At 39.1% G+C, this 27445-nt stretch overlaps 1 protein-coding gene across 1 annotated transcript in view; it reads left to right on the plus strand.

Annotated features, from left to right (window-relative positions):
- Positions 1-27445, plus strand: part of RIPOR3 (RIPOR family member 3) — a 121185-nt gene that overhangs the window by 51444 nt on the left and 42296 nt on the right. Inside the window, exons 3-11 of the mRNA XM_081322216.1 lie at positions 1599-1724; positions 10027-10173; positions 14239-14317; positions 17137-17160; positions 18902-18955; positions 20537-20686; positions 22113-22176; positions 23743-23786; positions 26932-27057. Coding sequence (XP_081178342.1) covers positions 1624-1724; positions 10027-10173; positions 14239-14317; positions 17137-17160; positions 18902-18955; positions 20537-20686; positions 22113-22176; positions 23743-23786; positions 26932-27057 — 789 coding nt within the window. The 5' untranslated portion in view covers positions 1599-1623. The remainder of the gene's footprint in view (positions 1-1598; positions 1725-10026; positions 10174-14238; positions 14318-17136; positions 17161-18901; positions 18956-20536; positions 20687-22112; positions 22177-23742; positions 23787-26931; positions 27058-27445) is intronic.

Genomic DNA, 27445 nt, shown 5'->3' on the forward strand with positions numbered 1-27445 from the left:
TTTTTTAAAAAAAAACTCCGGTGTTGGAATACCCACAGCTTCTGGAGGCAAGCTATTCCGCTGATTAATTGATATGTCAGGAAATTTTATATACAGTAGCTAGTGGTGGGATTCAAATAGGTGAACAACCAGTTCTCTGTGTGGATGGCATTTCCGGAAGTCCATTCTGGGCAACAAAAAATTAGCTACCGGTTCTGCCGAAGTGGTGCAAACTGCCTGAATCCCACCACTGACAGTAGCTCAGAAAAGGGAGAGTTCAGAGCATCTGAAAAATTAAACTCTTTCCACCACCACCCCCAAAAGTGGTGGCAATGGGGACAATATTGATAGGATTATGAGAAGGTAATATTGATGTCTGCCATATATACATATGTATAGATGATTCTATAAGCAATCATACTTTAGTGAAGTACTGCAAACCTAAATCTATGCATCGTACTAAAGTATAATATTGCTTGATCGATTGCTGCTTGCGGCCATGTGTGGGGTGTACTTGCCATTTGCCAACAATGGCTTTGGGCAGGCTGCGGGTCCACCCCGTGGAAGCAGTGGAACAGCCCCCTAAAGAGTCTGCATTGGGGATAAGGGAGGCTGAGGACATTATGACATCATGCTGCTGACTTTCTGTTGGTTATGTCTGTGTGTAGTATGGTGTCATTGACCAGATCTCTGTACTCAGAAATGTAATGTTTAATATTACCCCCTCCAAAGCACATGATGGGAAATATCTGCATTAATTATAATCAAATATAACATGGAAATGAAATGGAATTTAATTCTGCTTGGTGTCAACCACTGTTTTCTGGAGTGTAGCTTTTAGTACATCATTCAAAAATGATATGTAGCCTTCGATCAAGGAGAAGTATACTCCAATTTATAGTGTTGCATAGTGTGAGGATCCAGGCTGCTGTGATTTTTTTTTTTAACCAACTATGGAGAAGAGAATAATGGCTCTGAATTGCCATGGATTCAATCTGACGTGCTGAGTTTTTTTAAAAGAGTTATTTTACCAATTTGCAAAGTGATAACAGAGAGTAGTACAGAGTCTGTGGCTTAATACAATATATCCATTTTAGAGCATGAAATGTTTGTTCAAATATTCCACAACAGTCAGAATTAGAAGCAAATCTTTTTGCCATTTGGAAAATGCAGCAATATGATAAATTGGAAAAATGTATGTGACAAAAAACAAAAGAACATGATCATATAATGATTCCTCAACTTAACTCTGTAATAGAGTAAATGCTTTGCAATTCTTTGCATTTTTCACCCAAAGAATATCTTTCTTTCTTTCTTTCTTTCTTTCTTTCTTTCTTTCTTTCTTTCTTTCTTTCTTTCTTTATTTCTTTCTTTCTTTCTTTCTTTCTTTCTTTTTCATTCATTCAATTTACAGTATGCAGTATATGTAAAAATTCTGGGAAGATTCTTCCTGAAAGCTTGAAGAGGCACAAAGCAATAACTGGTCTAATGAACCAAGAATCCAACTGAATGTCAGGAAGCTTGATATATTCAAATACCCTAATTCTGCAAACAGAGTTCAATGTTTTCTCCATTTCCTGCTTAATCTTTTGACACATTTATTTTTATTTAATTTCTAGAGCCAGCATCCATTAACCACGAATCATGTCAGTGAAACTAACCTTTGCCTCCCCTGCTGATGGGGGAAGAATCAGCAGGAGCTGCTCCTTCGCTGGATTTAGCAGCACACAAAGACGGATGTTGGCGTAAGCTTTACATTCAACAAACCCCTTTCTAACCTCTGTTTCTTTGGTTTAGATATTTTGTGTTGTATGAGCAGGACTGATTGCAATGAGTGTGTTTTACAAGATAAGTATGTAACGATGCATGGGACTAATATGTTGACATGAGAATTATATGGGAACAGCATCAGTGGCTGAACATGAGCAAAAAGTAAATCTATATGCAAAGGAGGCTTGATTGATAGATGGATGCAGTTGTTGTTCATGGATTTTTGCCCTTCAGGTATGAGACTCAGACTGGTTTACAAGACTACTTTACATAGGTAGAAGTGAAATCCATTCCAAAAATTACACGAGGCATTTGCAATACTATAATAGTCCAATTGCAATACTGCAACAGCCCAATTCCAGTTCTTAAATCCTGTATTGTGTTGAAAGAAAAATCTTCATCCGAGTCCAGTCCAAGCTGGGAATAATCAAAATGAAGACTGCTTTAGAAAGAACATTGTAGTTTATTGAAGAGGAGAGCCAGACAGAAAGATAGCTCTGAGAAAGCTGACCACATGTAGTACGGAGTGGTGGGTTTTTATACCTTCTTGAGGTTTTGTTTGGTTTCGTTCCTGTGGCATGAACTTTGACCTGAGACTGAGTGTGCCTTTCTGATATTCTGATGGTGGTGGGTTAATCCTATTATGTCCCAAAGGTCAAATCCTGTTCCCTGGGGCTGGGGCTGATGTCTATGTCCTGTGTTGGATTTTTTTGGTGTGAGGGGTTGTTGATTCTAGGGATCTTTGTCTTTCTAATCCCAGCTTCCTGGCTCCAGTCTTTCTGACAAGATTATTACATCTGCATTTCTGAGACCTGGTTTCTGTTTGGGGCAGAGACTTGGGGGAGGGAGGGTTGGTTATTGCCTTTGGGGAAATATAATATTCTGCCTTTTAATATTTCCAAAAATATTTCTTTCTTGGAGGGGCTGACTTCCCACAATTGTTTAGACAGTTTATAAAATAAACAGTGGTTTATATGTAATACACTGAGCATTAAACCATGATTTATAATTCCTAATGGCTGTGCTTATTTAACATACTGAATTAAAGTAAAGGAAAACCACACTTGGTTTAGCATCACTGACCTAGAACACAGTCCTGGGTAAATTAAAGTGCTTTAATCCAGACCTAAAATAAAGAAACCAACATATGATCTGGAAGAAGCAGCTACAATAAGGAAAGAAATACAGTTGAAAAGACTATCACTTGTGTATTAGTTCAGATGGATAAGGAAGGTCTCTAAAGGCATCTTTTAAATATGCACATGGGGGCATCTTAAGGGAAATTCAAAAAGGTAAAAATGGTGGCTACATCATGCAACATACATTAAAAAGGTATGGGGCTTTGATTGTGTGATCATGGTAGCCATTTCGACACTGCTTTGTGAATGTCTCTACTTCCTTCCTTCCTTCCTTCCTTCCTTCCTTCCTTCCTTCCTTCCTTCCTTCCTTCCTTCCTTCCTTCCTTCTAACCGCCCATCTCAAACACATGACTCTGGGTGGCTTACAACAGTTAAAACAAATACAGTATAAAAACATATATAAATATTAAAAACACACACAAAACCATACAACATAAACAGCAAGCAAGGTATAAAAGCAACTAAAGGTAAAGGTAAAGGTTCCCCCGCACATGTGTGCTAGTCGTTTCCGACTCTAGGGGCCGGTGCTCATCTCCGTTTCAAAGCCGAAGAGCCAGCGCTTGTCCGAGGATGTCTCCGTGGTCATGTGGCCGGCATGACTAGACGCCAAAGGCGCACGGAAGGCTGTTACCTTCCCACCGGAGTGGTCCCTATTTTTCTACTTGCATTTTTACGTGCTTTCGAACTGCTAGGTTGGCAGAAGCTGGGACGAGTAACAGGCGCTCACTCTGCTACGCGGCACTCGGGATTCGACCCGCCAAACTGCCGACCTTCTGATCGACAAGCTCAGCGTCCTAACCCACTGAGCCACCGTGTCCCTATATAAAAGCAACTAGCAACATTCAAAATAGTCCAAGTACAGTTTCCACTGCACACCATAATTGTACATGGATTTCCACTTTCATTATAAAACCTAGACAACATCAAAGACATTAGTTGCCTGCAAGACATTTAAGTGAAGTCTGGTTGATTTTACTCTGTAAGGGGGGGGGGAACAAATAGGCAATTGAATAAACAGGCTAGAGGCCGACATACATAGTGGGAGTTCTGAGAACGAATGACGATGGGAAAGATGATGGGAAAGGAGTCAAACAGATGTTCCTCGGACTAAATCACCTCCAACCGGGTAAGAATGCTTGTAGGGGGAAAAAAGTTTACTTTCCCCTGAAGGTTATTTAGTTACTTTCAGCTGTAAAGCATTAACAAAAACAACAATCAAGTCTTTATGCATTTTTAGAGGGGTGGACAGAAAACAAATATCCAAGTACTGTACCAGTAAACTAGAAAATCAGTTTTATTTTCATTAGAATTACCGTATGTGTTAATATGTCCAGAAAATAGATGTGATCATTATTTATCTTTTCAGCATAGATTTTCAGCTTGCACCTCTTACATGAGACAATCTGAATAATACCTAGAGGTTTATCAAAAGGTAGGTCTTTGCTCGCATCTAGATGAGATGAGAGCAATTTTTATAACCTTAAATTAAGCCACTATTGTTAAGGTCACCATCATTGACTGGAGAGCCAATTTAGTAATAATAATAATAATAATAATGTTGGAAGGGACCTTGGAGGTCATCTAGTCCAACCCCCTGCTAAGGCAGGAAACCCTATACCATTTCAGACAAATGGCTGTCCAGTCTCTTCTTAAAAACTTCCAGTGTTGGAGCACCCACAACTTCTGGAGACAGGTTGTTCCACTGGTTAGTTGTTCTAACTATCAGTAGTGTAGTGTAGCGATTAAAGCTAGAAAATGGGAGATCATCAGTTCAAGTCCTGCCTTAAGCACAAAGCCAGCTGAGTGACCTTAGGCCAGTCACTTTCTCTCAGCCCTAGGAAGCAGGCAGTGACAAGGTTTTCTGAAATTTTGCTAGGAAAACTGAGGAACTTGTCCAGACAATTGCTAGGAGTCAACTGAATTGAAGGCACACGCACGCACGCGCGCACACACACACCCTACATACCCACTTGTAGATTAAGCCATAAAATCTGGGTTCACATATCCCACTAAATTGTTTGTTCAATCAGCCTTGATTAAATCAATGTGTGAACTTAGTCATTATGTATATTTCATTTCTTTGTCCTGTTCAAAAAAAAAATTGCAAAAGGAAACCTGCTTTTCTGGAAGTGAAACTTATTTTGAATAAGATTGGGCTACCAAACTTCCTTTCTGTAGCCTTAGTGCTTTCCAGCTGTGTCTGTTCTAGCAGGTATGCTTTGATTAACCAATAAGAACGACCTGGTTATAATAAGAGAACCAATTGAGCTCAAAGAGAGAGGAATGATCAACTTCTGAGCAGGCAATTATAGGGTTAAAAAGAAAGTTAGCCATTGTCACAAGTAACTAAGGGACAACTTTTCTAAGAAAATCTTAGATTGTCAATAACTATTATTTTTATCCAGGTAGGTGAAGAATATTCAGCTGTGTATTTCCCCCCCCCCTGTTTTATTCAGTAAGAACTAGGCTGTAGAGGAAGATAATTGGGATTTAAGTGGGTTTGTTTATTTTCTTTCCCCAAGTTGGATTTTCACATGGTTTTTGAATCAGTACAGCTTGTTCTGTGCTCTGTTTAAAGGGTAAAAAAGTAATTAGTTTATCAGAGAAGGCAAAAGCTTAAAGAGCCAAATCCTCTGTAAGGGTTGTATAAATCAAAAGGAAGATGGCTAAGTATTTAAATAAACTTAAGCTGATACTGTCTTCCTTTAAAAAAAAAACTAAAAAAAGAGTGAAAGAGCTGCTCTTTTAAGTAAGAAGCTTATCTTTTTAAGCTTTTAAGCTTTTACATGGATTTAATATATTTCCAACTAGATATGGCTGTATTATATGTATTGTGATCTATTTGTTAGAGTTATCACCCATCTTTAAACCAGAAGCTTAGAGCAGATTACATAGGACTCCTTCTTCCATATTATTCCACAACAAAAAGCTAGTGAGGTAGGTTGGGCCAAAGTTACTCAGTTAGCTACCAGTGGCTGAAAAAAATCTAGATCCCTCCAGTGCCAGTCCAACTGAAACATATGAAGAACGGCTATGGGACTTGGGTTTGGCTAGTCTAAAGAAAAGAAGAAATAGGGGACACGTGATAGCAATATTCCAGTATTTGAGGGGCTACCACAAAGAAGAGGGGGTCACATTATTCACCAAAGAAACAGAGGGAAGGACGAGAAACAATGGTTGGAAACTGATCAAAGAGAGAGGCAACCTAGAATTAAGGAGAAACATCCTGACAGTGAGGACAATTAACCAGTGGAACAGCTTGCCTCCAGAAATTGTGAGCACTCCGTCACTGGAGATTTTTAAGAAGTGGCTAGACCAGGCGTAGGCAACCTCGGCTCTTTTATGACTCATGGACTTCAATTCTGGGAGTTGAAGTCCATGAGTCATAAAAGAGCCGAGGTTGCCTACCCCTGGGCTAGACAGTCACTTGTCTAAGATGGTATAGGTTATCCTGTTTAAGCAGGGGGCTGGACTAGAAGACCTCGAAGGTCTCTTCCACTCTATTCTATTCTACATCAGTATTTCTCAACCTTGGCAGTTTAAAGAGACGTGGACTTCAACTCCCAGAATTCCCCAGCCAGCTGTGCTGGCTTCTACACCACAGAGCTCTCAACTAAGCTGCACAATAGGGCTTATATTCTCAAGAAAGCATATATAATAATGTTTTACCAGTTACCAATGTTGGCTTTTTACCAATACCCTGAGTTAGATTGTTATTAGCCAGATTCTGTTATAATAATAATAATAATAATAATAATAATAATAATAATAATAATAATAATAATAATAATAATAATAATAATAATAAGTTGGAAGGGACCTTGGAGGTCATCTAGTCCAACCCCCTGCTAAGGCAGGAAACCCTATACCATTTCAGACAAATAGCTGTCCAGTCTCTTCTTAAAAACTTCCAGTGTTGGAGCATTTATCTGATTTCTATAGCTACCCATCTCAACAAATGACATTGGGTGGTGTACATCATAAAACATAAAAACAATTTAAACAAGTATAAATTAAATATATATGATACCAAGTAAAACTGCTACTATGGATGTTAATACAGCCAGGAAACAGGGCTTCTAATAACACACATTGTTGATGGCCAATAGTAATTCTTTGAGCAACTTTATGTTTGCTCATGGTGAATAGGAGATTCTGGACTATCAATTCATCTTAGTCTCTTAATCACTGTGTTATGTTTGCGCCTTAGTGATAAAACCTGAGGAAACAAGACTGCATGTATTTGTGAGGAAGTCTAAGTAACTACATGTCCAAGCAAATAGAAGTTAAATTGATCTCTTAATGATTTGGTCTTTATCTTGTTTAAGATGAGAAAACTAAAAAGAAAAGAGAATAAATTACATCAGCCATTGAATTCATGGCTTTGTACAGAGTTAAGATTCCCAGTTAGTTTTAATTATATTCAATTAATAGTTCCAAAAAGCATACATGAATATAAATCATTCGTATACTATTCAGTTACATATACAGTATGTTCATATACTATACAATTGATTGATTTACATTTAAGTCAGTTTGCCATACTTTAGAAGAAGGATAACACGGGAAATTAAGCATATGAAGAAATATCAGCAGACCAGATTTTAAATAATCTTCCAGTTGGAACACTTGGTGTTATATAACTATCTGTTCAAAAAAAGGGAGATATAAGTTATTTAAGCATTGTATCATTGATAATATGAATGAAAATGTAATTTTAGAAAGGCTTAAAACTCTCTGCAGTGCTGTTTGGAAGATGAGAATGGTTGGCCATAACTGTTTTGCAAGGGTGCCCGTAGCACTTAGCAATAACACTTAGACTTACATACCACTTCACAGTGCTTTACATCCCTCTCTAAGCGTCATATTGCCCCCAACAATCTGGGTCTTCCTTTTACCGACCTCGGAAAGATGGAAGGCTGAGTCAACCTTGAGCTGGTGAGACTCGAACTGCCAAACTGCTGGCAGCCAGGAGTCAGCAGAAGTAGCTTGCAGTGCTGCATTCTAACCACTGCACCATCAGGGCTCTTAATATGATCTCAAAATTCCAGATGTGACCAGTGACCTGAAAGGTTAGCTCCCATATTAAGGCAGTGCTCTGGTATGAAGCAAATTTAAAAAGTATAAAAAAATCAAACACTTTTTGCTTTCAAGAAACAATACTGACTATTCCCTTCAACAAGAATAAGAAATAGTACTTAGTGGGATTTGGAGCAAAATAAATATACTGATAATGATGTTCCATACATAGAATTGAAACTATTATTAACAAAGTATTTTCTAAAAAGATTTTAGAAAACAAGAAGAGTAAAATTACATACAGGGTGTCCTTGACTTATAACCATTCATTTAGTGATCATTTGAAGTTACAGTTGAAAAAAATGATTTATCACTGTTTTTCACTTGTGACAGTTGCAGTATCCCCATGGTCATCTGATCAAAATATGATCAACTGATATGCATTTATGACATTTATATCCCTCCCAGTCAGCTTCCACCAAACAAAGTCAATGAGGGAAGTCAAATTAATTTAACAACTGCCTAATTCATTTAACTGTGGCAAAATGGTCATAAAATGGGACAAAACTCACTTAACAACTGTCTTGCTTAACGGTTGTTTTGGGCTCAATTGTGTTCATAAGTCGAGGACTATCTGCATCTGAAACATTCAGGATAATGCAATAACATTTAATAGCTCCTTGAAGTTTACTAGTAATATTCTTGGAAACAAGCAATAGACACAGATTAGCGTTATGCATAGCACATTGCCTATAGCAGCAGGAAACAGCTTGTGTAGTAGAATATTCACAGTCTACATATAACTGCTTTTATCTTTCCCAGTTCTTACCTGTTTATTGGAGCTGTCTGATACAGTGTGCTGATAGACGTGAAGTACTGTATTTGAGACTTTTAAAAATAATGCCATTATAGAGAAATATTTTCATTTGCCAAGTAAAATGTTAGTTTAAACATCTATCTGTTCAGTAAAACCTAAAAAAGAAATCCTAGTAGCTTTGCAATAAATTGGCTTTTTATTTCCACAGATACCAATTTATCACTGCAAGTTTGGGCAATGTGTTTTTTATTGTTTTCTGGGGGATAACATGTGTCTTGCCACTGCTTTCCTCCAGCATGTTCTGAACTTCTTCATCTTCCAATTTTAGTCCACAGCTGTGTTATTTCTTGGCAATCTTTGGTCCAAGGATTCATTAAGTGTGAACTTGCTTAACTGTTCAGAGATTTGTCATGGTCAGCTACAGTAGTTGTGCACCTGCAGTGATTTTAGCTTGTCTATTGAGACATAGGGGGCACAATGGCTCAGTGGTTAAAGATGCTGAGTTTGTTAGCTGGAAAACCGACAGCCTGGGTTTGAGACCTGAGCACTGCACAATGGGGTGAGCTCCCATTATTTGCTCCAGCTTCCGCCCACCTAGCTGTTTGAAAGCATGCAAATGTGAGTAGATAAATAGATACCACTTCAATGGGAAGGTAACAGCACATTGGGGTATAGTTGTGCTGGCCACATGACTACAGAAATGTCTTTGGACGATGCTGGCTTCCTCAGGTAAGAAATGGAAATGAACACCGTGCCCTAGAGTTGGACATAACTGGACAGGAAACATTTACCTATTACTTAGACATAAATGCTAGTACATCTCCACTGACTTCTTATCTCTCATCACAGAATAGGTATGAGAAGAGTTTGGATGATATGCCTATGGAGATTCTCAATCATCCAGGTTATTGTTGTCCCAAAGGTCCTTTTCCTAAAGGCAACTGGACTTTCTTTTTTTCTTTGAAAATGTTTTGCTTTTCATCCCAGAAGCTTCTTCAGTTCTGTTTGGATGATAACATTTACATCTCTGTCTGGAATACAGTACACACCAATAAATACATGAGTAAGCTCCACTGAATATGGGAAGACTCAAGTTCTGGGTCTGTGGGGAAGTCAGCAAGGTCAAAATGGTGTCTGTGATCATGTGATCAAGGCACCACTCCTATTTTGCATGGATCACTCGTCCAAACTTTAGACAGGCAGGGCTTTGCTCACAGTTATGGCCACTGTGTTTCTCCTTATAAAGGAAACAAAGGTTGGTGAGTTGTCTCTCATGTGATCCTTTCACTTTTGTTTTTACAGAAAATCTCTCAGCAAAGGATCCACAAGATCCAAAATGTCAGTAAAATCTGCCAAGATTTATTCCTCTCTACAGAAAGGGGCCTTCCTCTGCGATCCCAAACCGCAACAAGTAAAGAAGGTGTTTAAAGCATTGAAGAAAGGGCTTAAGTAAGAACCATTTCCAAAACCAATCATATGTATTTGGGGGAATTTGCTATGTTTTTGTTGTGGTTTAGCCTTATTTAATTTCACCAAAAGGAGCTGAGAATAAGTAAATGAATTTCAACAGTGGGGTCATCTCTGATGTTATGCAGTATAGACATAACTTGATTCCCGGAAAATTAAAACATCCAAAAAGAGGTGGACTTTAAAATAAAAACAAAAAGAGGAGGATGTTTTAGTTCAGGGGTCCCCAACCCTTTTCAGAACTGGGCTGCAGAAGCGGCATGTGAGTGTGCGGAGGCAGCTCCACTTGTGCATGCAGTGGGCAGGCGATCGCATGCACACAACCACATTTGTACAAGCGGGCTTGTGTGCCTGCTGCTTGAGCAAATGGAGCTGTGTGTGTACACTTGCCCACCACATGTGCAGAACTATCTCCTCTCCCACCACCCCTGCTGGTCTGCAAAGCCGGAAAAGTTGGAGACTGCTGCTTTTGTTGTTCTATGTCAACAACAAAAACAAGCTATCTGTACTGATTGGCCAGTTTATTTGCCAATAATCAGGTGCACTTTTGTGGCATCTGCTATGTGTGGTAGTGTCGTGCTGTTTGCTTTACCTCACAGCAGAATTACATTGCAGAGATGCAAAGATGGGCTTGAGCAGTGATATCACTGAGGAGCAAAGTATACCATTCTTTATAAGGTCCTTCTTGATATGGACTCCCTGATGAGATTGTCCAGACAATAGATTTTAATTCAGTGTGTATGTTTGTGCATCTAACAACAAATGTCAAATCTGACTCAGCTTACTGATCCATCTTATTTGTCTCTTGAGAAACCTATATGTGGGTCAAGAAGCTACAGTGAGAACTGGACACGGAACCACTGATTGGTTCAAAATTGGGAAAGGAGTCCGGCAAGGCTATATACTGTCACCCTACCTGTTTAACTTATATGCAGAGCACATCATGAGAAAGACAGGGCTAGATGAATCAAAAGTTGGAATTAAAATTGCCGGGAGAAATACCAACAACCTAAGATATGCAGATGATACCACTCTAATGGCAGAAAACGAAGAGGAACTAAAGAGCCTCTTGTTACGAGTGAAGAAGGAGAGTGCAAAAGTTGGGTTGAAACTAAACATTAAGAAAACCAAGATTTATTTATTTATTTATTTAATTGTATTTATATACCGCCCTATTCCCTGAGGACTCAGGGCGGTTTACAGGGAATTAAAAATCCAAAATACAAAAATTAAGAACCAAATTAAAAAAGAAATTAAATTAACCCTGTAGTCAGTTAAAAAAGAACCCCAAATTAAAAATTCCTCCTCAGTCTGGGCCCGAGAGCTCGAAGAGCCAGGTCTTCAGGCCCCGGCGGAATGATCGGAGGTCGGGGGCAGTCCTCAGCTCCACCGGCAGCTGGTTCCAGAGGGCAGGCGCTCCCACAGAGAAGGCCCTATCCCTGGGTGTCACCCGCCGGCAATCTCTCACCGGCGGAACCCTGAGCAGACCCTCCCTGTGGGAGCGCACTGGGCGAAGGGCGTTTGATGCCGGCAGCAGGTGTTCCCTCAAGATCATGGCATCCAGCCCTCTCAATTCCTGGCAAATAGATGAGGGAAAAATGGAGGTAGTGACAGATTTTATTTTCCTGGGCTCCAAGATCACCACAGACAGGGACTGCAGCCAAGAAATTAAAAGACGCTTGCTCCTGGGGAGGAAAGCCATGGCAAATATAGACAGCACACTAAAAAGCAGAGACATCACCCTGCCAACAAAAGTGCATATAGTCAAGACTATGGTCTTCCCAGTTGCAATGTATGGCTGTGAAAGTTGGACCATAAGAAAGGCTGAGCACCAAAGAATTGAAGCCTTTGAACTATGGTGCTGGAGAAGACTCCTGCGAGTCCCTTGGACTGCAAGGCAATCAAACCGGTCAGTCCTAGAGGAGATCAACGCTGACTACTCTTTAGAAGGTCAGATCCTTAAGTTGAAACTCAAATACTTTGCCCACCTAATGAGAAGGAAGGACTCACTGGAGAAGAGCCTAATGCTGGGAAAGGTGGAGGGCAAGAGAAGAAGGGGACAACAGAGAATGGATGGAGTCACTGGAGCAGTAGGTGTGAGCCTAAATGGACTCCAGAAGATGGTAGAGGACAGGAAGGCCTGGAGGAACGTTGTCCATGGGGTTGTGATGGTTCGGACATGACTTCACAACTAACAACAACACTGACCCATGGATGTTACACTAAATAACATAGTATAATTTGCTATATTGCAGTGATTTATTTAGATTCAGACTTGTAGCTTCCCATTTATGATTTTCCTGTTTTTTTGGAGGGGGGAGACAGGGAGGAATTGTCCTGGTCCCATGCTAATTAGGGACACTGATCTTAATGTCATGGAAGGCTGAGCTTCACTTGCTATCTTGTACATCTACCAGAGTGTTTTTATTTATTTATTTATTTTAATTCCATTTATATCCCGCCCTTCTCCGAAGACTCAGGGCGGCTTACAAGCTTAGCAGTAGCCTTCATTCTATGTATATGCCTGCTTGTTCCCCAGAGACTGGAAGGAAAATTAACCAATGATCAACCTTTTCTGGTTTGGGTAATATGCTGCACCATGGTTAAGCTAAGTAAATTAAAAGCAAACCATGGTTACTAATCATAATCAAATAATAATTTACAAATAAATCTACTATAATCATAGTTCAGCCTATAAGATCAGTAAATCTAATGGGTCAGCAGTTGTGGAGAACTCCTATTTCATATAGATTATCATTGGTTGATTAGGTGCCATCAGGTTGTTGTCAACTTTTGGTGACCACATAGATTTTCTCCATGACATTATGTCTCTAACCTGAACTTTTGGGTCTTCCAATTGTCATATAATTGAGTCTATCCATCTTGCTGCTGGTCATCTTCTTCTTTATTTGGCTTTTACTCTTCCAAAGAGCTGAATATTCACATAATATGTCTGACATAGGATAATTTAAGTCTGGTCATTTGTGCCTTAAGAGATCCATTGGTTTTAATTTCTTAGGTGTCCTCAGTATTCTCAGGAATCTTCACTAAACCAAAGTTCAAAAGTGTCAATACTCTTTATTTTGCTTTTTAAAGAAAGGCACGGAATAGCTTTTTTTAAGAAAGGAATTTTAATAAACATCTGTCAGTATCACAATATCTTTATATCAAACCAGGGTGTAACCACACTTGGAACACTGCATTTAATTCTACATAGAATACAAACACATGTCTTCTTTTCCTACTGTATATCAAATAAATATCAAGCTGTCTTTCAGACCTAAATAAATCATGGAATGTTAACACATTTTGGATAAGTATTCTTTAATGCAGGTAGCTACTTCTTTTATATTAGCTGGCACATTTATGGCAAGGAAATTTTTCGACTCAATAAAATTTAAGGCTGCATTTTGTACAACTATGTGCAGAAATATTTAAATTAGACTTAGAGATCACTCTAGAGTCTTGGCAAAAGATCAAATGGCTGAATTTTAGAGGAACAATGGGCCTCAGGTGGATGGGTGGGACTGTATTTGCCGTGGTTAGGGAAAAATCCCCCAAATAAGTTGGAAGAAGCATACACTGCTTAATACAAACACAATGCGCTGCTCAGATTTTGCATCTAGTATAATGCTGACTGCAACATTTTTAAATACAAGAAGAGAAAATTAAGTTACTTGTGTCTGGTCTAAATTAACCCACAAATGTATAGGGATGAAAGCCAATGAGGTTTATCCTTGTGGGCTGCTGCAGTTTGTTTCTTCAACTATTGTACTGATGTACAAATGTGTCTATGTATGTATTTCCAGTGGCAGTTAAAATGCCTCTGGACCAACACAGAGTTAAGGGACAAACATAAACAGGATAAGACTCTACTGCAAAGCAGTAAATAAACAAATTGTTATCTCCTACATACATCTGAAACCCTAACTACTCTCAAGCTAAGATCCCATTGTATTTAATGGAAATGTGGTGAGAGACTAGAAAAAGGCTTTTTCCCCCTGACCTCTGAAATGGATCTGGTCTATATCTATCTTTTCCCTTTAGTGAATATCTGGAAATGCATCAAACAGAGCTGGATTATCTATCAGAGTGCCACCGAGACAGAAGAAGAAATTCCAGGCTGGTAAGAAGCTTCTTTTTCTTGAATTTAATATTAAGGTGAAACTGAATGGGGTCACACATAGGTTGAGGAGCCACAACTGGTTTAATCATGGCTTATTGTCTAAACCAGACATCCAGGTTTTAACATTATGCTAAATCACTAAGTATTATGGGCATAATCAAGAAAGGATCATTTAAAAAGTTTATTGAGTTTGGCAGAAAAGTTTGTTACAGTGAAATCATTAAAGGTAAAGGTAAAGGTTCCCCCGCACACGTGTGCTAGTCGTTTCCGACTCTAGGGGCCGGTGCTCATCTCCGTTTCAAAGCCGAAGAGCCAGCGCTTGTCCGAGGACGTCTCCGTGGTCATGTGGCCCGCATGACTAGACGCCAAAGGTGCACCGAACTCTGTTACCTTCCCACCGTAGTGGTCCCTATTTTTCTACTTGCATTTTTACATGCTTTCGAACTGCTAGGTTGGCAGAAGCTGGGACGAGTAACAGGTGCTCACTCTGTTATGTGGCACTCGGGATTCGACCCGCCAAACTGCCAACCTTCTGATCGACAAGCTCAGCGTCCTAACCCACTGAGCCACCGCATCCCTTGTGAAATCATTAGGGCATCATTATTCCCTTTTAATTAAATGCACGTTATGCCATTTTGGCTCCTTGAACTTCAGTTTGCCCAATGGGACTATTGATTTCCCAGTGGGCTGTTTTGAAGAGGAGAGGAGGGTCTGGATAGAATGTCCATTGGCCCTCTTCTCATTGCATTTAATGTTACTATAATTTTTCTTTCCTCCATTGAAATCAATATTGGATGGGGTTATTCTTTCCCATGTCTGCCTTTGGAAAAAAAATGCTTCCCTCAAAATATTTTCATAACAAAAAGATAGTTAGACCTTTAATTTCTCCTTTTTGCAGTTTTCTTTTAATGAAACCCTGAGACACAATAATCTGTAAACTGGTGTGAAATGCACATACTTGGGCGCAGGAGGTTCATGAGTTCATGCATACAAATAAGAGGAAATAAATGAGACTCTTGGTTCTTTTGCACACAAAGTCTGTTTCTGATTATTCAATGCCTTCTTCATTTCAGCAGGACAATTTAATATTAATAATAATTTAATAATTTGATTTCTATACCGCCCTTCTCCCGAAGGACTCAGGGCGGTGAACAGGGCAATACACAGTAAAAATCGAATACAAAAATTAAAAAACCATTAAACATCATGCCCATAAAATCAATCCATATTAAAATTAAAACTAGTTTTAAAAACCCAACCCCATCCCGTCAGACCAGGCCAGCTTGTTCAAAAAAGAATGTTTTGAGATCGCGCCGGAAGGAGCGAAGGTCGGGGGCCATCCGGAGCTCAACCGGTAAGCGGTTCCAAAGGTCTGGCGCGCCCACAGAGAACGCTCTCCCCCTGGGGGTCACCAATCGGCATTCTTTGATCGGCGGCACCCTGAGGAGGCCCTCTCTGTGGGAGCGCACTGGACGGAGGGAAGTTGACGCCGGCCACAGGTGTTGCCGTAGGTAATTAAGGTTGGAAGAGAGTTGTTTTATTGTTGCTGTTAAGATATTGAAAGAAGAAAATCCTTTCCAATGTATTGCAAATCACCCCAAAACTCATGGCAGAGTCCAAATACTTTTTCTGTTCATCCCTGTTGCAGTTTTACCTCTTGAATAGTAAAGAGTAATGGAGTTTAATTCTTTTAACTAGGTTTTTCAGATCAGATCCTCATTAGGTTGGCTTCTGAGAGCTGATGGGTAATATATCACAAAGTTAAACTATCAAAAGTAGATCTTTGGCTACCAAAACAGAAGGTTCCCAACTGCTCTGCTGTGAATGAATCACCTTTTGTTACTCTATGATTATAGGGCATACTCGGATCAATGACGTTAACTGTTTAGTCTTAAAGCACAAGTCAAAATGTGTTGCTATGCAGCTGAGTCACATATATAAATAACTTGTTAAATTACAATGCATTCTTTATGAATGTGTTTTCTGCTCCTTGCAAAGGAACTGAGCTCAGGCAGATCGCTTGTGATATTGGCACTCTCTTGCTTGAAGCTTATGGAACCTGGACTCCTTCTTGCATAGATGATTCATCCAGCAGTGAATAGTGATTGTCCTCATGAAACAAACAGTATCACCACTTATAGAAGTACAAGGGCTATGAAACAATTGAGGTGCAAATAACTGTAGTTTGCCAATACATTGAGTATGTATTTCTGGCTTTTAAAAAAATTCTTGTTACTCACCCTGTCCCTAGCCTTAACAGTAGTCCTTGACTTACGACCACAATTAAGCCCAAAATTTCTGTTGTGAGACATTTGTTAAGTGAATTTTGCCCCAATTTACAACCATTCTTGCTACAGTTCTTAAGTGAAATACTGGAGTTGTTAAGTTAGTAACATGGTTGTTAAGTGGATCTGGCTTCCCCATTGACTTTGCTTGTCACAAAAGGGATTCAATGACCCCTGGACACTGCAACCATCATAAATATAAACCAGTTGCCAAATATCCAAATTTTGATCATGTGACCATGGGGATACTGCAACTGTCATGTATGAAAAATGGTCATAAGTCACTTTTTTTCAGTGCCATTGTAACTATGAACGGTCTCTAAATGAACAGTTGTAAGTTGAGGACTACCTGTACTGAATATGTAAAAGCAAGCAATATAAACAAATGGCATATAACCAAATAATAATATTTGAGTCATTACTGTTTATTTTTAGATTAAGAACAGCAATGTGTGATTCTCTCTTTCATAGAAAGAGCTTGAATAGTGTGTCTGCATTTGATCTGTGCATTAAATTGCTGCATTTTTTTTTCAGGGTTTCTACTATGATTTGGACAAGGTAAGAAATTGTCTTGGCAATGGCTGTAATGTAATTCTAACACACTTAAAGACACTGATCTTTCTCCCCCTTAACTAATTTTTATTACCTGTATTTCTTGACTGTTTTTCTTCTTGTAAGATGGTTGGTTTCTTGAGATATACTATGTTTTCTTTTCAGGAATCACATCCTATGTATCTAGAATACATTAGTCAGGTTTCCATGTGTTAATTTAATATGCTTGATTCATTCAATGTGAGAAAACATCTGTTAAAAATGGAACTTTAGTGTTAAAAGATGGAAGGAAGCAATTGGGACTGAATACAGTGAAGTCATCTTCAAATATCTTTATTATGGTCTTTGATGAGCTTTAAGCCTCATTTTAGAAATACTGGAATGCTGACCCAAATTCATCTGTGTGGCAATAGCTTTTCTCTATAATCAGGAAATTGATTTTTTAGGATTCTAGGCTACACAATAATATAATATTTAATAATAATATTTTTAAAAACCTGAGTTTTAGATATTACATGAAATCCAAAGGTTTATTTATTAACTTTTTTTATCCCACCTTTATTGCTTTATAAATAACTCAAGCCAGTGAACATACCTAACACTCCTTCCTCCTCTTCTTTTCCCCACAACAACAACCCTGTGAGCTGGATTGGGCTGAGAAAGAGTGACTGACTGAAAGTCAACTAGCCAGCTTTCATGCTTATAGTGGCACTAGAACTCACAGTCTTCCAGTTTCTAGGCAGCACCTTAGCCATGATACCAAACTTCCTTCTCAAGACTCTTCTTCCAGTTGTGTGTGGTGACATCCCACTCCCCCCAGCCAGGGCTGGATTTTGTTTATTACTTAGGGAAGAGACCACCAGAACCACCCAGGACTGGCAAGTAAAAATAATACACTCCAGATGAAGGTAGTGACAAATCACTTCTGTATTGAAACACACACACACACACACACACACACACACCAAAACAAAACCCTGCACATGTCCATGTAGACCCAAAGATTCTAGTGTGACTTTAAGGATTATTTTACCCCATTAAGGTTCCAGTGTTATTGACTCTTATTGCCACTGATTCACAAAACTTTGAAGCTTTTGTGACTACTGGTTATCTCTAGGACACTTGTATGGCTCTGAGTATCCCAGGGACAATTTTTTTAGTCCTTTAGATGCTTTTTGGTCACTGCCTCCTAAGTCAAGTATAGCTTTTCCCCCCTCTGTTGCTTATATCCATTGAATTAAAGGTCCTGTAAATAAGAACACTTATTTACTTATTTTCCAAATATGCATGCTACCAGGTCTTCATGACTCATGTGCTCTTCCCAGGTATTTAAATACTGTAAAAGCATCTATAGAATTCATTGATTGATTATGTATCATCAAGGTGGTCTTGGCCTCTTGAAATCACATAGGTAGATTTTCTCCATAATGATACGTCCCTAACCTGATCCTTCAAGATCTAGAGAGAATTCTAGACCATAATAGACCATTAGAATGAAATAACAACTTCTGGGAAATGCAATGTGATGGAAAGCCCTAATTCCTTTCTTTTTAAATCTTAGTTGGTATATGCCACTGATAGTGATAACAAATGTAAGCAGGTATATCAATGCTCTCTGATAAGGGAACATCCTACATTGCCTAAACAAAGGTTTCTGCATCATGGAACTACATTCTATAATAAAAATCAATGTAATATCTAAATTGTATAAATAACCTCTGGCTCATCTTTTTCTATTCCTTCAAAGCAAATCCGCTCTGTTGAAAGATATATTAGAAAACTGGAATTTCAAATAAGCAAGGTAAGAGTTTGGTTTCTCTGATTGCAAGTTTACTGCTGTGTTGTAAGCAAATCTCAGCAGAGAGTGGTTTTTCCCCACCCTAGATTGATTGTGGGGAAATTGTATTAGGTGCTTTCCGAAAACTTTAATAATTTTCCTTGTATAAGGAGAGGCCTTTTCTTCTCAATGTCTACATTCAGACTGATTATTGAACAGAGCCCATGTTTAGCCTGTAAAACCAGTTTTCTGCCATGCCTGCTAAATTTCTTGAATAAGGAAAAAGAAGAAAAACAAATACAACTCATTGTGTTTTATGACTGTAAAAGGTGAGACCACATGCCCATCACTTTCATGGTTGAAGGGATCAACAATAATATAAGGCTAGCTCTATATTTATGAGAAATGATCTCATTCAAGGAATGACACTTTTCCTATCATGCTTAATTCAGAAGGCTTTTGTCACATTTCACAATTCATTTAGATCAGAAATATTTTTATAGAAATCTGGATTTATGTATATACTACTGAAATTCTCATGTCTGTAGCCTTTAAGTGGGAAAAACTGTGTACCATAGTGCAACCATTTTTAAACTAAGGTACCTTAAATGGGCTCACTTACAGAATATTTGCAAACTCTGGGACCCATTCAGTGCTGTGGAATTGAAATTTAGCAAATCTGTGGCTATCTCAGTGCTCCTGTGGTGCTGCATCACTTTGGTGCTATGCCACCCAGAGGTATAGTGGATCAGTCCTTCCTTAGACCTCTGGAAGCTAGATAAACGGACCCCTTCTTTAGTTCAGAGGTCCCAAACCCCCAGTCCATGGACCGGCACCGGGTCTGCGGCATGCCAGCAACTGGTCTACACAAACAAGCAAAATCCCATCCACGGGATGCAGGCAGCATCAGAAACCCTTCCAGTCCGGGGGAAAATCTTTCTCCATGGAACCGGTCCCTGGTGCTCAAAAGGTTGGGGACCACTGTTCTAGTTGTTGGAGATCAGTTAGGCCAGTCCCATCCTAATCCTCTGGAGGCTGGTCCTACCATTGGCTGCTGGAGGGCAGTCAGCTGCAGTAAAAGCCAGCAAGAAGTTGGAAGTTGGTCCTGGTTCCACTATCGTTTTGCCCTTGGTCATTCTGCTTGTTTGTTTAGCTAGATAGGGAAATATCTGTGGAAACAGTGGCACAACAGGTCACTAGTCCAAGTGTTTCTATTATTTAAATCCTGTGATTGTAATGCTACATAAACAATTGTAAATAAAATTACCATAATTATTACTGAAAAGCAAACAAATGTCTAGGATTTTCCTCACGTGATAGTGATAATGGTCCTCCAGGGATCAAGTAGAAGGAACCCACTTGAAATGGCTGGTTGGCTGATAGACGTCCATATGTGGGTCTCAAGGCTGAGTCTTACTACCATTAGGATCTGATTGAATCGTCATAGATAGTTGAAAAACTTAAACATTTCCCACAATTTAGGGTATGTATGTGGAACAACTTTTGGAAATGTGATAGCTTTCCACATAATAGTAACATATGATATGACATATATTTGCTACAGATGCACACGCCCATATATTTTTCTGCTCTTTTCTTAAAAAGATAGAAGAATTATATGAAGCATACAGTATCCAGTGTAGACTGCGAGATGGTGCTTCAAATATGAAACACGCTTTTTCCTTGTCTCCTTCCACTAAAGCATCAAGAGAGAGCCTGGTTGAACTCTACAAAAATCTCCAGGAATGTACAGAGGTACAGCTAGTTTTACATTTCTTGATTCTACTTTAGGTTAGATATCAAAAGTCATTATGAAATCTGGTTTTGAGAAATAAGTCTTATATCTACATTCTATTTTTCTAATGAGACTGGTTTGAACTTCATGCCGATCACATTGGTTTGATTCCAGAGAGTTTCCATTGAGGTAAGTAACTGAGTTGGGCTGCTTCCCAATGGACTTGGTGCTACTAATCATGGAGAAGTGAAAGGAAAATTTGTAAGGGAAGCGTGTTATTAATGAAAGATGAAATATACAGGTAGCCCTCGAATTACAACATTTAGTGACCATTCGAAGTTACAACGACACTGGGAAAAGTGACTTGCGACAGTTTTTCACACTTACGACCATTGCAGCATCCCCGTGGTCAGGTGATCAAAATTCAGATGCTTGGCAAATGACTCATATTTATGACATTTGCAGTGTCCCGGGATCATGTCATCAGCTTTTGTGATCGTCTGATAAGCAAAGTCAAGGGGGAAGCCAGATTCACTTAACAACCATGCTACTAACTTAACAACTGCAGTGATTCATTTAATTTTATTGCAGTGGCAATAAAAATGAATAAAATGAAGCAAAACTCACTTAACAAATGTCTTCCTTAGCAACAGAAATTTTGGGCTCAATTGTGATTGTAAGTTGAAGACTACCCTGTGCTAGATTCCTTGAACTTCTCTGAACGAGGCAGGAGCAATTATCCAACAAAGTCTTAGTTGGAAGTAACCTGTGGATTTCTACCAATCTAACCATTATATTTACCTTTACCCCCAAATCTTGGGCACTGTATTTTCATGAAGTTGCTGAGAAATGTGTTAAAGTACTTTTCCACTTGCAGAATCCTCGTATGAACATTTAATCATGTCTTAATCCTTGTTACTCTTTACAATGCATGGGAAAGATAAAGCAGATAAAGCATTTTTGAAGCTTTTTAAAGTCCTGCCAGCAAAGAGACTACAAGGCTACCCAAATAAACTAAACAGACAAACAAACAAACACTTTCCAGGACATTTAAAAAAAAACACAACTGTTTTACACAAGTGATAAGGAGATGTGTTAAATCAGCGTTTCCCAACCTTAGGAACTTGAAGATGCGTGGACTTCAACTCCCAGAATTCCCCAGCCAGCATAGCTGGCTGGGGAATTCTGGGAGTTGAAGTCCACGCATCTTCAAGTTCCTAAGGTTGGGAAACGCTGTGTTAAATGATAATGAAATGGGTTACTATACTTCCATGAAAGGGCATTTCTCTATTTTTGGTTGTAGATCAGCCAGCTGTTCTCTTTTGTAATCTCACAAAGTTAGAGAGATAAATCAAATAGCCAATAATCATGTTGAGAGATTATAAAGATCGGGTCCTTTTAATGCCCAAGTACGCTCAGTCTCATTGTTCTGTATTTATCTTTCAGGATATGTGTTTGATTGAGGGGACCCTTGAAGTACATCTGGGGGAGTTTCACTTGAAAATGAAAGGTGAGCTGAATTGTTGAAATGCTTGGAAGGAGCTGATATATGACATTAGTTATGAACAATAAATCATAGCTTCAGAAAGATACCGTCTTTGCCCCAACATAAGAAAAGGCATTGCTCAAAACACGGTGCTTCCTAGTTATACTTCTATTATGGAATTGCCTTGGTTTCTTCATGTGTAGCTCAGGCTTGAAAAGAGGGGTCTTTGGTGCTCATTAAGCTTGTTTATTTTCTTGCAGATGTTTCATTACCCAAACTAGGTAACACCATCAGTGCAGGGAACAAAAAGACCAAAATATCTCCCCATCAGCAATCAGCATCCAGATGAGTATAGATTAACTCCAGAATTAGCAATTCTTGAACATTTGCATTCCGTTCACCTAAAAATGGAATTCAAACACTTTTTAAAAATTTTGGGTTAGCACCTTTTGCAATTTGCCACACAATTCTCCCCTGCTTTCCACCACTGCATATTGTATATACAGTATAGTAAATATATAGTAGGTACATACACTTGAAAACAATATTTTCTTGATAGCCATCAATTCTAATATTGTCTCAGTTATTAATTTGTGCCCAAGCACATACTTAAGAAGTAGCCAGTGACTGGTAACAATAATTAACTTATCTCTTAAACATACAATTTAGTATGCTTCACAGTTCAACTTTTCTGTGGTCAATAAAGCTCACATCTCGGGTTCCAGTTTCATTGTAAAAAGAGGAATTCATTTTCAATATTGGCACCAATGGTAACCAGCGTTCCCTTTAGCTTTGTTTTGGCCAGATCTACTTGTAAAAGCTCAACATTCTTCAGTAACTAAAGGAATGCCTTCTGACCTTGAGATGTTGTTAACCGGCATTTAGATTTCTGTATATTTTTTAGCCACGTTGATACATTTTTCTTGGCAACTTTGTAGAACTGGTTTGGCGTTGCCTTCTTTTGAACTCTACAGAGATTCTTCTTCTGGATAGATTGACTTCCTGATATCAGTAGAGCTTTAGCTGCCCTTACTTCTATTATAGATTACACTTCAATTCATTCCTCTCTTTCAACCTTTCCAGCTGAAAGAGAGCTGGGGGTGATCCTATCCTATCCTATCCTATCCTATCCTATCCTATCCTATCCTATCCTATCCTATCCTATCCTATCCTATCCTATCCTATCCTATCCTATCCTATCCTATCCTATCGCTTTCTTGGGCAGACTCACTGAAAGCATAAGGCATCTTTTCACATCAAAATGTTAATTATACAAATGATGCTCACTTGGCCTTCACTTCATGACCTAAGACAGATTTGCCAAAATGATGTGCTTGATCATGCATTTTGGTATTTTGTATGAGAATGAAGTTGGCATGGGCTATGTATGATCAGGAGGATTCATTTACTGGAGAGATATTGAAACAGAAGCTTTGGTATTACCATTTCAACCTCGAATAATTGTTGTGGCATTTAGTTGAAGGAATGATTATGTATTTGGGGATCGCCAAAAATTTATGTTACTGGTTTCTTTTCTCAGAATCTATGAATTTAGGCTCTTACTTGTTTTTCTTGTGTTTCTTTATCCAGGATTGGTGGGTTATGCTCGTCTCTGTCCAGGTGACCAATATGAGGTATAGTATTTAGTAAATTATTAAAAAGGGATACTTTAGCATTAGTATTAGTCAGAGGCCATTTGTTCCCAGGTCCAACCCTTGGCATCTCTAGGTAGAAAGAAAAAATTCCTGCCTGAAATCCTATATAGTTGTAAATAGTCCACGTAGATGTGTGTTTTTTCCAAATCTCTGTCCCCTCAACTTCTTCCTGCTTCTTTCCCAAATATCTAGGACCTATTAGCTAACCTATTTTTAAACATGGATCTTGCCATCTTCAAGATGAGTTCTAGGCTTAGGCCCGGGATATTTGCAGGACCGTCTGCTGCCAGGAACGACCTCCCATCGCCCGGTGCGCTCACACCGGGAGGGCCTCCTCAGGGTGCCGTCGACTAGACAATGTCGGCTGGCGACACCCAGGGGAAGGGCCTTCTCTGTGGGAGCACCGGCCCTGTGGAATCAACTTCCCCTTGAGCTCCGGATGGCCCCGGATCTCCGGTCCTTTCATCGCGGCCTTAAAACATTTCTCTTCCATCAGGCTGACCTGGACTGACAATAGGGATTTTTAAATAAAATATTTTTTAATATTGGGGCTTGTTAGTTTAATCTTTTTTAACATTTGTATTATTGTGTTTATTGTTGTTAGCCGCCCTGAGTCCTTCGGGAGATAGGGCGGCATATAAGTCCCATAAATAAATAAATAAATAAATAAATAAATAAATAAATAAATAAATAAATAAATAAATAAATAAATAAATGTTCAGAAATAGCCTAGCTGCAGTGGTGGGATTCAAATATGTGAACAGGTTCTCTGTGAGGATGCCACTTCTGGAAGTCCATTCTGGGCCTGGGCAACAAAAAATTAGCTACTGGTTCTGCCGAAGTGGTGCGAACTGGTTGAATCCCACCACTGGGCTAGCTGACAAGTAGCACCTGGTTCATTAGGCAGTTTAACAGATACAGGTAGTCCTCAACGTATGACCACCATTGAGTCCAAATTTCTGTTGTTAAGCAAGACAGTTGTTAAATGAGTTTTGCCCCATTTTATGACCTTTCTTGCCTCAGTTGTTAAGTGAATCAATGCAATTGTTAAGTTAGCCACACAGTTGTTAAACTAATCTGGCTTCCCCATTGACTTTGCTTGTCAGAAGGTCACAAAAGGGGATCGCATGACCTCAGGACAATGCAACCGTCATAAATATGAGTCAGTTGCCAAGCTTCTGAATTTTGATCACATGACCACGGGGATACTGCAATGGCCATAAGTGTGAAAAACTGTCATAAGTCACTTTTTCCAGTGCTGTTGTAATTTTGAACAGTCACTAAATGAACTGTGGTAAGTTGATTACCTGTACTATAGACATTTCTGTCATTTAAAGCAGCTAATGCTTCCCTGGTCTTGCCTCTCCACTCTTTAAGAAAAATAGTCATGGGGAAACGCAACTACTGGAAATCAACAATTGCTTTCCTTAACTTGTTATGCATTAAAAGTATAAGAACAGTAGCACTTGCTACCTCATTACTGAACCGCAACAGTGATCTGCAACAAGGCAGCACAATTTACACCAGCATACTTTTTTCATACTCCAGGCATGAGGATAGCACTTAAATACAGCTCTCTGGCTCTGCCCTTAGTTCAAGGTATGATCCCAGTTATTGTGATTTACAAATCACTCTTATGGCAGGACAAGTAATATCTTTTGTATTTCAGCAGTGGTATTCCCATGATGGCCATATAGAGGAGTTTAGCTCAACATGGAATAATTGAGGCAGCTGCAGACTCTAATAAAATAACATTCAGCACTTCAATGATAAGGGGCTGCATGGGCTCTAGAAGAGGATCTGGGTCTGCATACAATCCTAGGGCAATAGGTTGCCTACTTTTTGCTTTCTCAGTAGGTTGGGAAAATAGGAGGAGGAAGGAGAATTATTTATAAAGTAATAAAGGCACGATGAAAATCTAGTAAATAAATAAATGACAAAAGTGTTGTGTAAGTGCTAAATCCATATATTTGGTTGCATGTGATGATGGTAGTGGAGGTGGGACAAGCTACAGCTTCTAGATGTTTCATCATGGTTCCTGGTATGAATCCTGAGAGTGATCCCATGTGTGTTACCCCAATTTGTTAGCAAATTTGTCCTTTGAGGAAAAGGTTGATGAATCCCATGCATCTAGGCCAGGGGTAGAAGTCTATAAGTCATAAAAGAGCCGAGGTTGCCTACCCCTGATCTAGGCATTTCAGTCTCTGTGTATTTGTCTAGGCTGAGTCTGTTGGGTAGCACTACATACAATGGATTCTTTTGCTCATTCTTGATTTATGGGTGTCAAGCATGCTGTGACATTGAATTTATTTATTTTTATTTTTATTACATTTGTATCCCGCCCTTCTCCGAAGACTCAGGGCGGCTTACAAGCTTAGCAGTAGCCTTCATTCTATGTATATGCCTGCTTGTTAGGGCTTTCACACACCCCCCCAAGCGGCATTATTACAAAGTCAGCTTAATTGCACCCAACAATCTGGGTCCTCATTTTACCTACCTCGGAAGGATGGAAGGCTGAGTCAACCTTGAGCCTGGTGGGATGCGAACCTGCACTAATTGCAGGCAGCTGGTGTTACTTAAGGAGGCATTAGCCCACTGCTCCACCAAGACCATAATTTCACCTTCTTCTATTCTTTGATTTTTCTGAAGGCACTGTAGCAGTGCATAGATAGAATGTCAACTTTTCTGTAAGATATCCAAATTTGGGGTACAACGTTTGGCTATGTTGTAAGTTGGGGTTCCCGTAATTATACAATTGGATCAAGGAATATATTGGGCTTTTGTATTTGTATGGTAAATATGTTCATGGAAAGTCTGTAATTTCTGAAGCTTTTGTTTTCGAAAATAGTCCATAGACTTGGCAATCCACCCAACCAAAGTGCAGTTTTAGTTTTCCCTACTTCCTCCTCCTCACTTTCTTCTCAATCATATCTTTCCACCCAAGAGGGAAACTACCATTAGCAAGAAATATGGAGTGCACTCTGCCTGTGAATTTGCTGAATTTTTTTAAAGATGCATTTTGCCAATCCAACAAGAATAAGATTCCCATCAATTCCTGCAAAAAACAAACAAACAGATGCATATCCGATAGATTTTCCTGTCTCTTTTTTGTATATTGCTGTAGGTGTTTATACGGCTGGGGCGCCAGAAGTGGAAAATAAAAGGCAAGATTCTGACAGATGACAGTCAAACATGGGATGAGGAAGAAAAAGTTTTTATACCCAGCCTTCATGAGAATTTTGAAATCAAGGTAAGACTATGCATGTATGTATGGAAGGCTACTTTTGGTAGGCAGCAGGGGCTTCTGCAGGGTGTAGTAAAAAAAGGCAAGATAGTAGCCATTGTGGTGTGATCAAAGCCCCACTGTTTTACAATGTAAGATCCACATTAAAAATCATGCTGAGTTTTGATTGTACCATCGGAGCTGCCATCTTGACTTTTATCACCTTATTCTCTGGTTATCCTAACTAGTAGTGCTAAGTATTTGGTGCATGTTTCTCTCTCATTGGAAGTCTCATAACACTGTCAAACAAGTTTTAAGATCTGACACCTTGGATCAGCAGTTCATACTTGATTGACATTTTTCTTTTTTGAGATTGTATTTCTTGTTCTTTCTTTTGTGAGACAGTTTTGTTTTC

The sequence above is a fragment of the Vipera berus genome (assembly GCF_964194415.1).
Source record: "Vipera berus genome assembly, chromosome: 3".
In the NCBI taxonomy this organism is placed as follows: domain Eukaryota; kingdom Metazoa; phylum Chordata; class Lepidosauria; order Squamata; family Viperidae; genus Vipera; species Vipera berus.